Source organism: Mirounga angustirostris, unplaced genomic scaffold, assembly GCF_029215605.1.
Source record: "Mirounga angustirostris isolate CCGP_5_RB_7025 unplaced genomic scaffold, mMirAng1.0.hap1 SCAF_1, whole genome shotgun sequence".
NCBI lineage: Eukaryota > Metazoa > Chordata > Mammalia > Carnivora > Phocidae > Mirounga > Mirounga angustirostris.
This window is the reverse complement of record NW_026991709.1, coordinates 150489289-150504999: the sequence shown is the minus strand read 5'-3', so window position 1 is coordinate 150504999 and position 15711 is coordinate 150489289. Positions and strand designations below refer to the sequence as shown.

Here is a 15711-nt window from a genome sequence, read left to right as displayed (position 1 = left end):
GCACTTCTAGTTTAAAGGAGCCCCAGCAAAAGTGGCTCCATACGCTGTTCTCCTTGAGAGGAAGCCTTAGGTGCTAGCTTCCCAAAGTCAAGGCACCCCCACGTCGAGGGGCACACAAATGGTGAAAGGGATCCAGGGGATCCAAGCAGAGCTCCAACATTATCTGCTGTGCCTTCTGATGCACACCTGGGTCACCTTTCAACAAATCAAGTCAGAACACAAGAAACACACACATACACACACCGACTTCAGGGGCTCATTGCCCTCTACTCAAGAGACCTTCAGGTGCCAGAGAGAAGCAAGACCCACTTTAGCACCATCCTCCAGAGAAAAAGAAATGGAAACCACTTAGCAAAGGAAGACCTACATCACCTCAGCTGGAAGCCCAGAAAACATCTATGTGCTCTGACAGGGACTTGGCCCTCCCACCTTCATCCTAAAATACCTATGAACACACAGAAATGGTGAAAGCTCACATTACAGAGAAACAGGATCCTTGGAAAAGGAGCAACTTCCTTCACTATCATGTGTTACTTGTCCCCCAGCCTCATGCCATTAAAATCTTTTCTAGAACAACATTCTTCCACTAGGGAAATTAGTATAAAAGTCACTTGACACTGAACAGAAATAGACTAAGATGGCCAGTATAATTAGATGCAGTTGTATAATAAATGCACGGCTGTGTGGTTCAGAATAGTTAAGCAATGGGTCAGAGAAAGTTCCACATGTCAGGAAAGAAACCAGAGAATGATACTAACAATGTAAAGACACATAGAAGGAAAGGTGCTGGCAAAGGTACCCCTGGGTAGATGTGGGTGACTTATTTATTACTCTGAATTTGTCTAGTTTTTTTCTAAATTTTCTATAAGCTTAGTAAGAGACAAAAGAAACATCAGAATATAAAGTTGCTTGTATATTATAATCACAGATTGCTTTTCAAAAGATGATTACGTAAGTGCTGAACAACACCAACAAAAAGACTGGATAAAATATGCCAAAGTATAATCACAATAAATTTTTCTTTTTACATAAAACTATGTTTTTACAAATTTTCTACAGTGATATTTAGTAAATACATAAGCAGATTTGAAATTAAAAATTAAAACAAAGAGATCTTCTGAAATTGCAACAGTGCTCAGAAGTGTTAGAAAACAGAAATAAATCATTTCAAAAAGAGATTTTGCCCTAGCCTGAAATTTTTCTTTCAAGCTAAAAAAGGCAAAACTGATTAAGTTTTAGTACACACATTTTATCAATTCAAATTTATGTCCCCATTTCATTTTTTATAAAAAAAAAAAGAAAAATGTATTAATTATGAAAGCATGGAATACGACTAAATGACCAAATCACAAATATATTAATTTGGGGGGGGGGGGCAGGTGAGTTTATGGAGAATTCATGTTTTCTTGTTTTCCTTTTCTATATTTTGTAATTTTAAAGAAAACATTGCATTTATAGTAAGGAAAAAGTATCATGAGCATCCTTTAGGTCGATTCCAGATGCCTGCATTTACTGAAAACAGGGCACCGTCTTTGGTGCTGAGGGATGGTAAGAGGACGAACCAGGGCCTCTGTGTCCCATCCGTAGGGAACACCAACACAGAGAGAAGGTTCCAGGGTCCTCTGAGTGCTGTGTCCGAGGTGCCTGCATGAGCACAGAGCAGAAAGCAGCCAGCTCCCACTGGAGCAGCAGAGAGAAGGCCTCGGAGGCCTGGAATGGTTCTCACTCTGAGTGAATCACAGATTACAAACCCTGAGGAGAAGGAAGGCTCCAATCCTGTTCTTGGTCCTGAGAAGAGAGAATCGACAGCGGCCAGAGAGGTAGGTGTGCTGCCACCTAGTGGTGGCCGTGAGAGGCAGGTAAAAGCAGTTAAGAGTTCATTTTCCACCGCGGTCACCCAGTCAACCGCAGTCCAGAAGCAGATGATCCTCCTTATGACAAATCGTCAGAAGGTCAGTAGTACGGGTGCCTCGGTGGCTCAGTCGGTTAAGCCTCCGACTCTTGGTTTCGGCTCAGGTCATGATCTCAGGGTTGTGGGATCGAGCCCTGCGCCGGGCTCTGCACTCAGCACAGAATCTGCTTGAGATTCTCTCTCTCCCTCTCTCTCTGCCCCTCCCCCCATGCTCTCTCTCTCTAAAATAATAAATAAATAAATCCGGAAAAAAAAAAAAGGTCAGTAGTAGCCTAATGCTCTGTCACAGTGCCTACATCATTCTCATTTCACCTGACCAGGCAGGCGTTTTATCATCCCATTATCATCACAAGAAGTGTGAGTACAGTATAGTCAGGTATTTTGAGAGAGAGAGAGACAACATTCACATAACCTTTATTACTGCAGATTGTTATAATTGTTCTATTTTATTATGAGTTGTTGTTAATCTCCCACTGGGCATAATTTATAAATCAAACCTGATGGGATGTATGTATAGGAAAAAACAGTACATACAAGGTTCAGTACTATCCACGGTTTCAGGCATCCACTGGGAGGCTTGGAAGTATCCCCTGCAGATAAAGGGGGACTGCTGTATACAGTCCTGACTACTTAGAGGTAAAGCCTTGTTCCTCCAAGTGGGCTCTGGCTTCCCCTGGTACTTTGCAAGAACTGCAGAATCTCAGGTCCTGCCCTGAACCTGCTAAATCAAAATCTGCATTTTAACAGGCTCCCAAATGGTTCCTGTTAACAATGGGAAGCTCCAGGGCGCCTGGGTGGCTCAGTTGGTTAAGCAACTGCCTTCGGCTCAGGTCATGATCCCAGAGTCCCGGGATCGAGTCCCGCATCGGGCTCCCTGCTCAGCGAGGAGCCTGCTTCTCTCTCTGACCCTCCCCCCTCTCATGTGCGCGCTCTCTCTCTCTCATTCTTGCTCTCTTAAATAAATAAATAAATAAATAAATAAATAAATAAATAAATAAATAAATAAATAAATCTTTTTAAAAAAAAGACAATGGGAAGCTCTGGTTTAGAGAACAGCAGAAATCTTCAGCAAGACCCTTCATTTCACACCTCGGTGCAAAAGCCACCCTCTCCAAAGTCATCATCACCATAATCATTAAAATGTTGCACAGCAACGCTCAGGATGAGCGAAGGGTGAGAACATCTTTTATCCTAGTCTCTCAGTTAGAATGCTGTTCGTCTGGGTACAAAAACCTAGCATCCTGATGGTGCTTTACTTGGGGCCACAGATGTAAAAAAACAAAAATCATTAAGTCCGTGGACTCAGGTCAGGAGCCAGGGTACCCAACTCCCCAGCAGAAGCTCTTCCCAAAGATAGTGTGCGTCCATCAAGCCCATTAATGGGTGAGGATGGGGAGGGATTAAAGTCCATAAAATCTTCATTTTTATGACTGGAGATCTACATTTATGCCCATGGCCCCAGGCCCTCCCTTTGCCTGTCTTCTCAGCTACTACTCTGGTTTAAAAGACCATGCTGGGACTAAAGTCTAAAACTACACTATCCACTACAGTGGCCACTGTATTTAAAATAAAATTAGAATTTCAATTCTTCTGTTGCATGAGTCATGCAGATTTCAAGTGCTCAAAAGCCATAGGTGGCCAGAGGCTATCCTATGAGACAGAGCAGATATAGAACATTTACATCAGTACCGAAAATTATATTGCATGGTCCTCATCTACAAAGATTCCCCAGCCCCACCTCAGGTTTTAAAGCTTATGCCACTGGCAAAATCTTAGAAACAAAATGCATGCATACAACTCTATACAGCTGTATGGATGCACAAAGTAACCGTGCTACTCAGTACAGACGTCATATTCCAATACTGACGTCTACAAGGGTTCCACCGCTAGGGGTCTTTGGGAAGTACGCTACCCAGAAGACTCCAACTCGCTAGCCCTGCCTCATAACTGGTCATCCTCAGCTTGTCCGATTTTTATCAGTTTCTTTTGCTTTTTGTGATTCCATGTTTCCCTATAGTCTTTCAATATTCTTCTAGCATGGCAAGGAAAAATTCATGGTCGATGGTCTAGAATACTTTAAAGTAACCAAACATCCAATAAGTTTACCAAGGAGTATCAGGGGCTGTAGTCTTCACTGTATCCACTGTCATCACAAACTACCCAGTGAGCCAAAAGGCAGGCTTGGAAGGAGGCACATTCCTCTTGAATGTGCTTTTCTTCCCAAGTGAGCATAACTGAATTCTAATAAGTAAAAGGGAACCAGCTGCTTTTCTACTGAGTCTCTTCTCCTGGTTCCAAATCTGGGCCACAAATCTAGCTGGTGAAGGTAGAGAGGAAAGGAGGGTTAGACCCTATCTCAGAAACTGAGCTGTTTTTAGGATTAGCAGATATTCAAAGATTCTATTATGCTCTCCCGAAAAAAAAAAAAACTGAAAAAAATCAAAACTTTAAAAACTAAACAGGATAGCATGGCTTATGCTAAAGCCCATACCACTAGATATAGCCTACACATACACATATACAGTATTCTAAGAATTAAGGTTAGAAATAATTGCAAACAAAAAAATTAAATGCAAGCAAAAAATCTGCAAACAAATCAGCCATTTTCTACCATTAACTGGTGGTCCTTTTTTGTTGTTATACTAAAACCTGGAAATTCGCTAGCAAAGAAATCTGTTCAGTTAGTTTCTATTTCTCAAACAGTAGAACCCATCCTGAAGCTGAGATTACAGGCATAAACTCTCAGAAAGCATCTCACAGTGACTTATTAATTTACTACTTCACAGAAGAAATTACAAGTCCTTAACACGGGGGTCTTTTAAAAACTAAATATATGTATCAGTTTAAAAAAAAATCCATGAAAAATAGAGAACTCTGCAAATACACTTCTTTCCCCTCATTCCAGTGATCTCACAGAAACAACAGATGATATTTTAAATAAGTAAATGAAAATGAAAACATGGAGCAATGAGGGGCAGGGACGTTAAATGAAAAACAGCTTCTCCCCCATGTGAAAATTTCCTGACCCTGGCAATTGCGATGACCCCCACCTGTCCAACTGCATCCCACTCCAACACATACACCCCGCCACCTACTTACCCACTCCAGGGGCGGGGGAGTGTTTCTGGGGAAACACATCCAAATAACTTCAGTAAACACACTAACCATCTATTAAGTATTAATCAGTCCAGTCCTTCATTCATGCACACAGACCATCCAAAGAGCAGAAGATAATTAAAGAAAAGCAATAGCACAAAAGAGAAACAAGAAAGTGAATCTACTCACCCCAAAAGAAACAAATAATTCAGAGAAGAGGAGGATGTTCTTTTAGAAAAAAAAAAAAATTCAATATTCGCAAATGCCATTCAAGAAGAGGTGGCACAGGGGCGCCTGGGTGGCTCAGTCAGTTAAGCGACTGCCTTCAGCTCAGGTCATGATCCCAGGGTCCTGGGATCGAGCCCCGCATCGGGCTCCCTGCTCGGCGGGAAGCCTGCTTCTCCCTCTGCCCCTCACCCTGCTTGTGTTCCCTCTCTCGCTGTGTCTGTCAAATAAATAAATAAAATCTTAAAAAAAATTAAAAAAAAAAAAAAAGAGGTGGCACATATAAAACAAGCAAAAGCTGCCATGGATGAGAAAAAAATCAGAGAGCAAGAGTTCTTAGAAATTAAAACTGAGTTTCCAAATTAAAACAAATGCAATGGGCAAGCTGAGTTATAAAAGGAAAAGCTGTAGACCAAGTTAAAGGTCTGGGAAGAAAAAATACCTAGAAAACAGTAGGGAAAAGTAGAGAGACATGTTATAAATTCAGGAAGCTCAGCCATTTAATACTTGCAGCAAAGAGACATCAGAAGGGAACAAAATGATAGAAGATAAATTTCCCTGAGCTAAAAAAGTTAGATTGAGAGGGGCCAACAAGAGCCAAGTGAGAAGAATGTATAAGGACCCACACCAAGAAACTTCCCAGGGACATTTCAAAACTCGAAGGACAGAAAAATCCTAGAAGGGAAAATAAATGAGACTGACATCAGACTTCTAATCGGTAGCAAATGGAGGTTAGAATACAATGACACAATTTCCTCAAAGTTGGGAGGAACAAGGTTTTACAGCATATTTCATAAATCTAAGATCCTGTGCATTGTCCTACACATGAAACAACTGCATCAAACTGACCCATCACTGATGGTAAAACACATTCCAATTTTAAAGATGTGGGGAGAATCTGCAATTTAGAATCCATGAAATACAATGCCTATATTCGAAAATACAATGCCCATATTCAACCAATAGAAAGACAACATAAAGACATTTTCAAAAACTCCGTAAGCCCATGCCTCCTCCAGAAGAAACTTACTTGAGTAGGTATACTAACAGATCAAGAGAGAAACCTAAACAGACAACATGAGCCACAAAGTCATATATGAGTGCAAGAACTAAAGGAAGCATTTATACACACACACACACACACACACATACACACACACACTGGGGCTGAAGTCTAAATAAAAAGTCTAAATAAGGTCCAAACAGTATATATGCGTACATACGTGTATACACACAGGGTTCATTAAACTGGGACGCTTAAATGGTATCACATTGAAAGAGCGAAGTTTTCAGGACGTTTGGTGGTTCTTTTCTATGGGTTCTGCTATGCTACCAGTTGTAGAATGTAGTTTACATAACCATTTACATAATCATACTACCACCATGTAAATGCCATTTACTTGGTTTTTCATTTCTACAATTCATCTATGGATGAAGCCCAGAAAACTCAGAGCTAAGGAACAGAATGGAAACGACACAAATGACATTACTGGGCAAAATTCATCAGTTGGAGCTAACTTGTTGCATTTCATCCTATACAGCAGCCAGTCAATAGATGCTGTCCCAAACTAATATAAACCATATCTATTTCAGAGATATGAATGTATTTTAAATTGTTGGTTGTAGTTGCTTCGGAGGAGTAGGCTTGATGTTTTGTTAGCCCCTCTTCTGTATGACTTTTTTTCCTTTTTATACTGTGTGCATGCATGGGGAAAAAAAAAAATCACCCAAACTGCCCAAAGGTGGACCTGGCAAAGTGATCGGGATGTTATAGACACTCTCTAAATAAGAGTTGTCTCTGTCTTTCAAAAAAAAGCAAACAAGTTTTCCAAAGACTGGGGGTCTCACTTCCATCTTCATATACTAAGAAAGTATAAACTGATTTGTATCTCATGTCACAGGACCCGTTTTACCACCCATCTCCCAAAAAGTTATTTCACTAGAAGCTGTACCTGATAGGTCCTTAGAACATGCAGCCAGCTTTGCCAAGTGACTGTTGATTTTCTCAATGGCTTTGAAGTTCTTATTCCTCTTCAGGATATCCATGGCAGAGCGGGACTCTCGATCCAGCAGGGTAGGGTCTGCCCCAAAGCTCAGGAGCATCTGCACATCCTCTGTTTGCCCTAGACGGGGCCAAAAGGAGAAAGGGGGGCTGTCATGGTCCCTTCCATAAGGAGACGTCCCCATGAGTGCTCTTCCTCCCAGTTCCCTGCCCAAGCAGCCTGGGGCAAGGGGACCAGTGTCGCTCTGCTCCTAGAATCTAAACTGCTGGCCTTGGACAATCCACCCAACTCCCCGAAGCAAGGAGTCCTGTGTGGAGTGGGTAGGACAATAGCTCTGAAGAGGTTCAGAAGTGCGCTCCTCTCTACCTTTCTCCCCTCTCCCTGGCAACAAGCAAGGAGAAGGGGAATCTGGTTCCTAGGCAACAGTTACAGCTGTAAGGATAACAGCGAGCTGTGACTTCAGATTTCTTTATTCCCTAGAGAGGAAACAGAATATTCTCCCAGAAAAAAAAAAAAAAAAGCCTGTCTGGGGATCGGAGAAGAAAGTGGCAATTGCTTTTGCATCAGGGTCTTTTTGTTGTCACTGTTTCCACCCTCCCAGCCCCAACCCTCTGGCTGCCAGCTCCATTTGCTGCTTTGACGTATCTATTTGCCAAGCATCAAGGGGTCTCCGTGATCACAGATGCCACAGTTTTCCGAATGGAACAGGTGTATCCCTGGGGGTACAAAGACTGACGTGGGCACAAAGAGTTCAGCAAATCAATGCCTGATCCCCAGCTTCCATACCCATGCTTTCCTAAAATCCCCTGCCCGGACAAGACACCTGGACTCCAGGTACTGTCCTGTTCAGGGCGCTCTCCTTTTCCATCTCCCCAGTCACAACTGCCCTTCTTGCATTTACAAAAATGAGACAAAATTTAAAAGTCAAACTTTTGGGCGCCTGGGTGGCTCAGTTGGTTAAGCGACTGCCTTCGGCTCAGGTCATGATCCTGGAGTCCCGGGATCGAGTCCCGCATCGGGCTCCCTGCTCGGCGGGGAGCCTGCTTCTGCCTCTGACCCTCCCCCCTCTCATGTGCTCTCTCTCTCTCTCATTCTCTCTGTCTCAAATAAATAAATAAAATCTTTAAAAAAATAAAAAATAAAAAAATAAAAAGTCAAACTTTTTACCCTCAGAGTATCTCACTGAGGCAGGCAGAATTCCAAGACAGTCCCCAGGATTCCCAACCCCTGGTGCACACACACCTTCTCCCCCAGTTACTCAATCAAATATGAATCTAAATGTGATGAGACTTTGCAAATGTAATCAAGGTCCCAAAGCAGTTGACCTTAAGATAGGGAGATTACCCTGATCTAATCACATGAGCCGTAAAGGTCAAAGGTCTAGAAGTCAGGAAGAGGGCAAAGATTTAAAATATGAGAGGGAATAAAAATATAAATAAATAAATAAAATATGAGAGGGAAGTGATTGCATAAAAAATTCTCCCCTGCTGGCTTTGAAGAGAGAGGGGGCCACATGACAAGGAATGTGTGTGCCCTGCAGAAGCTGAGAGCAGCCTCCGGCTGACATCCAGCGAGGGAACAAGGACCTCGTTCCTACAACCAGAGGGAACTAGATTCTGCCACAACCATGTGACCTTGAAAGAAAGCCCACAATTCCAGATGAGAACACAGCCTCTGTCAGTACCTTGATTTCAGCCTCGGGGGACACTGAGCAGAAAACTCAGTCACATCATTTCAGACTACTGACCCCCAGAACTGTGAGCTGGTAAATGGGTGTGCTTTTGAGCCACTAAGTTTATGGTGATTTGTTACAGAGAACTAATTACTAGTTAATGTATTGCCCCAAAGGCGGTGAAAATTCCTGACTTCCAGAGTGTCCACTGAAGGGAAAATTAGGTGCCTGCCAAGCCCCTTTTAAAAGGCGCTACAGGACGCCTGGGTGGCTCAGTCGGTTAAGCGTCCGACTCTTGAGTTAGGCTCTGGTCATGATCTCAGGGTCCTGGGATCAAGCCCCGCATCAGGCTCCATGCTCAGCAGGGAGTCTGAGAGTCTCTCTTCTCTCCCTCTCCCTTCGCCCCTCCCCCTGCTCTAGTGCTCTCCCTCTTTCTCTCTCTCTCAAATAAAGCTCTAAAAAATTAATAAAATAAAAAAATAAAAGGTACTATAATCTACCCTCCTCTTACTGCCCTCCAAAATTACTATTTTCTCCTTTAATAATTAATTACAGAAGATTTTAATATATTTCTGTTGCTTTGATTATCTGTAGTAATAATTTTGTAATAATTAAATCTAGAAAAAAATTAACCCCTAGAGTCTTAAATCACAGACCTTTTTTTCTAATTTAAAGCTACACAAGTACTTTTATTCCAAAAGAAGATCACTGGATGACTAATAAGACTTTCAAGCATAAACTATATGAGGGTAAACTTCTTTCTGAAAAGGAAACTAGAAATATGATCCCCAAAAAAGGAAGGCACAATTGGATATTTTTGACTATTAAAGAGCTAGGCCACAATTTTTTAAATACGTGTTAGAGGGTATCAAGTTGCTGTAGTATTTATATTCTATTATATGCAACTAAAGGAGTGAGATAATAGCTTTATTTTAAAATATTTGTGTACACAATTCTGAAAATCACCTTTTCTTACATATTTTTGACTCACAGATAAAAAAGTCTACGTGTCAATGTAAAAACACGTAAAGAGGTACATAGGTTTTCAAAATTCTTGACGATAAGGAAGCAAAATTTGAAAACATACTAGACTTATTTTTTTAACTAACTGCATCCATTAGCCCTTTTCCTGGTAACAACACCTCAGTTTTCCTTTGGAAAAGCACCTTTCCCCCGCGTTTTCAGCCTACCTGATTTGATGGGAGTAAACACATTCAGTCACCACGACATACTCCACCACCGCCCCAGCCCGAGCTCGGGGGGGGGGGGGGGGGGGAGATAAAGATCTGACCAGAATCTGACCAACCAGATCATTCCATTCTCGGCTCTGCCCCAGCACCAGAGCCAGGGGTGAACACCTGACCAGGATCTGGCCAATCAGATCATGCCATCCTCCTGGCTCTACTGATTGGTTCATGGAGGCATGTGACCAAAGTCAAGTTACCGAGACTCATTCCTACGACTTGAACTGAAACACTGAGTAGAGATATGCTCTTTGGCTGAGACTGACAAATAGGCATAATATAAACCTAATACCAGGTGGCTTCAACGGAAAGAGAGCCTGCCTAAGAATGAAGCTAACGCAGAAGAAAGCAGAGCTGGGAGACAGGGCAGATTCTTGGAGACGTCTCTGGAGCACCTGGAGCAAACTCTGGACGATTGAGTCACATGAGCCAATAAATTCCCTTTCTTGCCTAAACCAGTTTGAGTGTCTGTAGCCTGTAACCAAGTCAGATGCAACTACTGATCTGGCCCCTTGACATGAGGTTCAGAAGGTTTTTTTAACTCTTCATCCAGAAGGTGATACTAGGCTTTGGGTCCCGCTGCTGGGCCCTGGTAATTCCCTGGGCCTGAACCCCTGGGCCTCCCAAACCACATGGATCCGGAGCCAGGAGGACCATCATAACAACGTCCACCCACCAAAATGCCAACAGAACTGATGATTTCAGAGGTTCTATGATGCTACAATTATTTTAAATGGTGAATTTGGAATTTGGGCCACATTAAAGTATCTGGAGAGTTCCTGACTCTCCATGTATCAGAAAAGTATTCAAGGTGGAGATAATCTCATACACTATTGGGGCAACCTTTCTAGGGTTCAAGTTAACAATAGCTTTCAAAAGCCAAATACATCCCACCATGCTAAAAACATCCTCAAACTGCACATATGTTTTTACTTATACATTATAGAATATTTGTAGGGGAGCGCCTCGGTGGCTCAGTGGGTTAAGCAACTGCCTTCGGCTCAGGTCATGATCCTGGAGTCCCGGGATCGAGTCCCGCATCAGGCTCCCTGCTCAGTGGGGAGTCTGCTTCTCCCTCTGACTGTACCCCTTCTCGTGCACTCTCTCTCACGCTCTCAAATAAATAAATAAATAAATAAATAGAATGTGGGGAAAAAATCGTAAGATATTGGTAACATTGGTTTCTCAGGTTAAAGGACAGAGACTCTCAATGTATACTTTTTGTATCTTTTGATTTGTGAATGTAATCTATTTAAAATTTAAATAAAGTGAGTTTATCCAAATAAATAAAACGCACAGTTCTTTGAACAAGCAATCTCTCAACTAGGAAATAATCCTACAGATATAGTCTCACCAGTTCACAAAGATGTATATAGGAAAATATTCTCTGAGCATTGTTTCTGGTAGCAAAATAACCTGAAAACCATTTAATCATCCATCAGCACAGTATAGTCATGTCAGAGAATACTGTGAGCTGTTAAAAAGAAATGAAATAGTTATGCAGGTACTATTAGGGAAAGATGGCCAAGATTATTGTTGAGGGAAAAAGCAAGTTGCTAAATAGAATATAGAATATGTGCACATTCATATTTAAAAGAGGAAAAGAAAAATTGGCAAGACTCACCAAAAAAAATGCTTGGTAGACTTTGTGAAAGAGAATTTACTTTTTATCAATATCTTTTTAAAGTGTTTGAATTCTTTTTTTTTTTACCAAGAGCATGCCTTTCAATTTCTTTTTATTTTTTTACCTCTAAATTTTTTTGATTGAACATACCATAAAATTCATCCTTTTAAAGTGTATAATTTAGTGGGTTTCAGTATATTTAAGAAGTTGTGTAATCATCACCACTATCCAATTCCAGAACATTTCATAAGAAACCTTATATGCATTGGCAGTCACTCCACATTTCCTCCTGCCCCTCCCCCAGGGCAACCAGTAATCTGGTTCTGTCTCTAGGGATTTCCTTATTCTGGACATTTCATATAAATGAGATCATGCAATATGTGACCTTTTGTGTCTGGTTTCTTTCCCTCAGCATAACGTTTCAAGGTGCATCCTTGTTGTAGCGTGTATCAGTATTTTGTTCTTTTTTATGGCTGAATAATATTGCATTGTCTGGATGTACCGCATTTTGTTTGTCCATTCAGCAGTTGGAGATTTGGGTTGTCTACATGATTTTGGTTGTTATGAGTAATACTGCTATGAGCATTCATGTACAAATGTTTGAATATGTTTGAATATGTTTTCATTTCTGTGAGGCATAAATACCTAGGAGTATTGCTGAATCATATGGTAACTATTTGAGTAAGTGCCAGACTTTTTTCCAAAGCAGATGCACAGTTTTTCATTCCCACCACAGTGGGTCCCAAATTTTCCACATCCTTGTCAATACTTGTTGCTGTCCACTTTTTTTTATTTCAGCTGCCTTGGTGTGGAGTGTACTTCTGATTTTTAAACTAGTTTTTGAAAGGTGATTCAAAGAAGCCTATATGAAGGGGTGCCTGGGTAGCTCAGATGGTTAAGCGTCTGCTTCTGGCTCAGGTCATGATCCCAGGGTCCTGGGATCGAGCCCCTTGTTGGGCTCCCTGCTCAGCAGGAAGCCTGCTTCTCCCTCTCCCACTCCCCCTGCTTGTGCTCCCTCTCTCTCTCTCTGTCAAATAAATAAAATCTTTTTTAAAAAAGAAGCCTATATGAACAATGAGACCAGTAGAATAGAACAGAAAGTCCAGAATTAGTGGCATCTCAAATTCCTAAGGTCCTTCCGAATGGAGATTTGACAATATCTAACAGACCTACATATGCATTCATGCATATGAACGAATATGCAATGATTTCTAGGACATACTGTTAATGAAAAAAAAGCCAGGTGCCAGGCAGAATCTATAGAATGGGGCCCTCCATGTAAAAAAGGAGGTATAAGAAAACACACATATGTCTGCTCATTACTGCAAAAGGAATCCAGAAAGAATGAACCTAGAAAAAAAAGAAAGAAAGAAAGAAAAAGAAACTGATCACCTACAGGGGGTGAATGGGAAAGGGGCAGAAAAAGGGGGTAAGTGGAAACTTAGTGGGGTCAAGGGACGAGGAAGAAGTGACACTTCTCTGAGTATGTCTTTCTACAAAGTTCAGACTTCTAGAACCATAGTAATGTTTTACATATGTGCCTTCCACATACCAAAATATAAACAAAACCAATCAGGATGTGAGGAGAACCCTAAAATGGAATGCAAACACTGAAAAATATACCTAAGTGTACTACAAATGAGCAAAATAACCATAGTAAATGGGGGGAGGAAAATAACTTAGCATCTTGACTAGATGCTATAAAACTGAAGACAAAAAGAACTAAACACAAACATAAAATGAACATAAACAAACATACATCTATTTAGTAGATGTGTTTCTCAAAGGGACATGGGTTAGCAAGTCTGAAACTCATAAAACTGAACAAGTAAATATATTATAGATGAGAGATGTTACAAATTTTAAAAGGCTAAATGACCATGGTGTTGGACTGGAATCAGAGGTATCAACATAAACTCATGGTTTTTAATACAGAGACACAGTAATACAGATGTGTGTATCCATGGGTTAGTACATGACCACATATTTCTTCCCTCCATCTGCTGAGAAGGCCTAGAAATAATGACTCTCCAGTAACAATGATCACACCAAGTAGCAGGCCTTGTTTTCTACACCATTCTTTAACAAAAGGTTAACAAAAGGAGCTAGGGATCCTTGGAGGAATGGGAGACACAGAAAATTCAAGGTAAGCCTGAAGCAACTTGTGGTGTCTGAAAGTAAGGAAGTGCTCAGAAAAGGATGGGGCTTGTCAAAGGAACACAGGAGCCAATCAGAAGAAAGGAGTGCCTAATGGCCAAAGCTGAAACAATCTGAGCAACTATGGATTTTATCCCATAGAGTAAATATCCATGAGTCCATACATACATACATACATACATACATACATACAGAGAAGGGACAGCTCTTCATTGCAACAGAATTCCAAGTAATAAATGTAGAAGGAAAGAAGAAAATAAAAAATCAACATTAATCGAAGATCACAGTGATAGCTGATGCTGACAAGATCCACCAATGAATATAAAATTAGTGTGCAAAAATTTGAAGAGAAGCAGGGTATTTGCATAGCCTCAAAGTATCTCCTCCAAGATATTTAACAACTACAAAGGGAAAGATGGTAACTTTACAATGAAGAAATACCACGGATCCCACCTTAACCAACTAATCGAGGTTAACATCACAAGATATATTGGCATGATGAACTCCTTAATACAATGCAGAGAAGACCACAAACTCATTTCTGTTGTATTCTTAGCAAAAATGCATAACTTTATTCTAATCATGAGAAAAACATCAAACAAACTCAAACCGATAGACCATCTACAAAACAACTGACCAATCCTCTTCAAAAGGGTCAAGGGCATGGAAAACTGAGGAACTGTCAAAGACTGGAGGAGACTAAGGAGCCCTGACAAGTAAATGCAGTGTGGGTCTCCAAACGGACAAAGGACATTAGTGAAAACAAGGGTGAAATGCGCATGAGGTCTGTGTATTAGTTGACAGCATTCTGTCAATGTTAACTTCTTGATTTTGATAACTAAACCCTGACATATAACATGCTAAGATTAAGGGAAGCTGGGTGAGGATATACAGAAACTCTTGGAACTATTTTTTGCATCTTTTCTGTATGTCTAAAATTAGTTCAAATTGAAGATTTAAAAAAAAAAAAGGTGAGCTCTCCCGAAAGAGAGGAAGAGGATGTGGGTAGTGAGAGAGAGGTGGAATTAAAAGGAGAAGAAGCAGCCTATAAGAGTCGTGAAGGCTCGTTCGGTAGAGGCCAGGGGGGCAGCCCAGGTTACACCTGCATGAAGAAAGGGCCGTCTCTTGATTCTTATGTTTATTCTCCCATGTTTCAGAAAGTCAGGAAGGTTTCAGAGTTTGTAAGAAATAGTATTCAGTTGTGCTGTCCCATATGGCAGCCACGAGGCACAGAGGTGGCTACTGAGCACTTAAGGTGTGGCTAGTCAACAAGGAGCTGGGCTAGCAGAGCAAAATACATGCTGGATTTCAAAGACTTAGCACACAACTGAAACACAGAATGTAAAATGTCTCCATACTTTTTATACTAATTACACAGGGCAATGATGGTATGTTGGATAGATGGGTTAAATAAAATGTATTATCACAATTAATTTTACCTATTTTGCTTTACTTTTTCACAGGCCTACCAGAAATTTTTAGAATTTTGTATGTGGCTCTCAGTACGCTTGTACTGGAAAGCACTCATTTAGGTCCCAGGAAATGGAATGCTTGCCAAGTTATCAATGCATACAGTAGGTATCCAAGGCTCCGCGTGCATATAAACTACCCAAACACTGCTCAACCCGCCTGGATTTCAGGAGACTTGGAGTTGTGTTTCTTTGCAAACCGAAGAGTCTTGCCTGGAAATCCTTTTTCTTGGGCATTTTCTGGCTGGGGAAGTGTAAGGAGAGCACAGTGATTGGAGGCAAAGATTTGAACCGTAAATTACCAGGCTA

The 15711-nt window shown here is 41.1% G+C and overlaps 1 protein-coding gene across 2 annotated transcripts in view; it reads right to left on the bottom strand.

Annotated features, from left to right (window-relative positions):
* Positions 1 to 15711, bottom strand: part of TRANK1 (tetratricopeptide repeat and ankyrin repeat containing 1) — an 81813-nt gene that overhangs the window by 47549 nt on the left and 18553 nt on the right. For both annotated transcript variants that reach the window (XM_045904068.2, XM_064590281.1), the window contains one exon: positions 7186 to 7356. In XM_045904068.2, coding sequence (XP_045760024.1) covers positions 7186 to 7356 — 171 coding nt within the window. The remainder of the gene's footprint in view (positions 1 to 7185; positions 7357 to 15711) is intronic.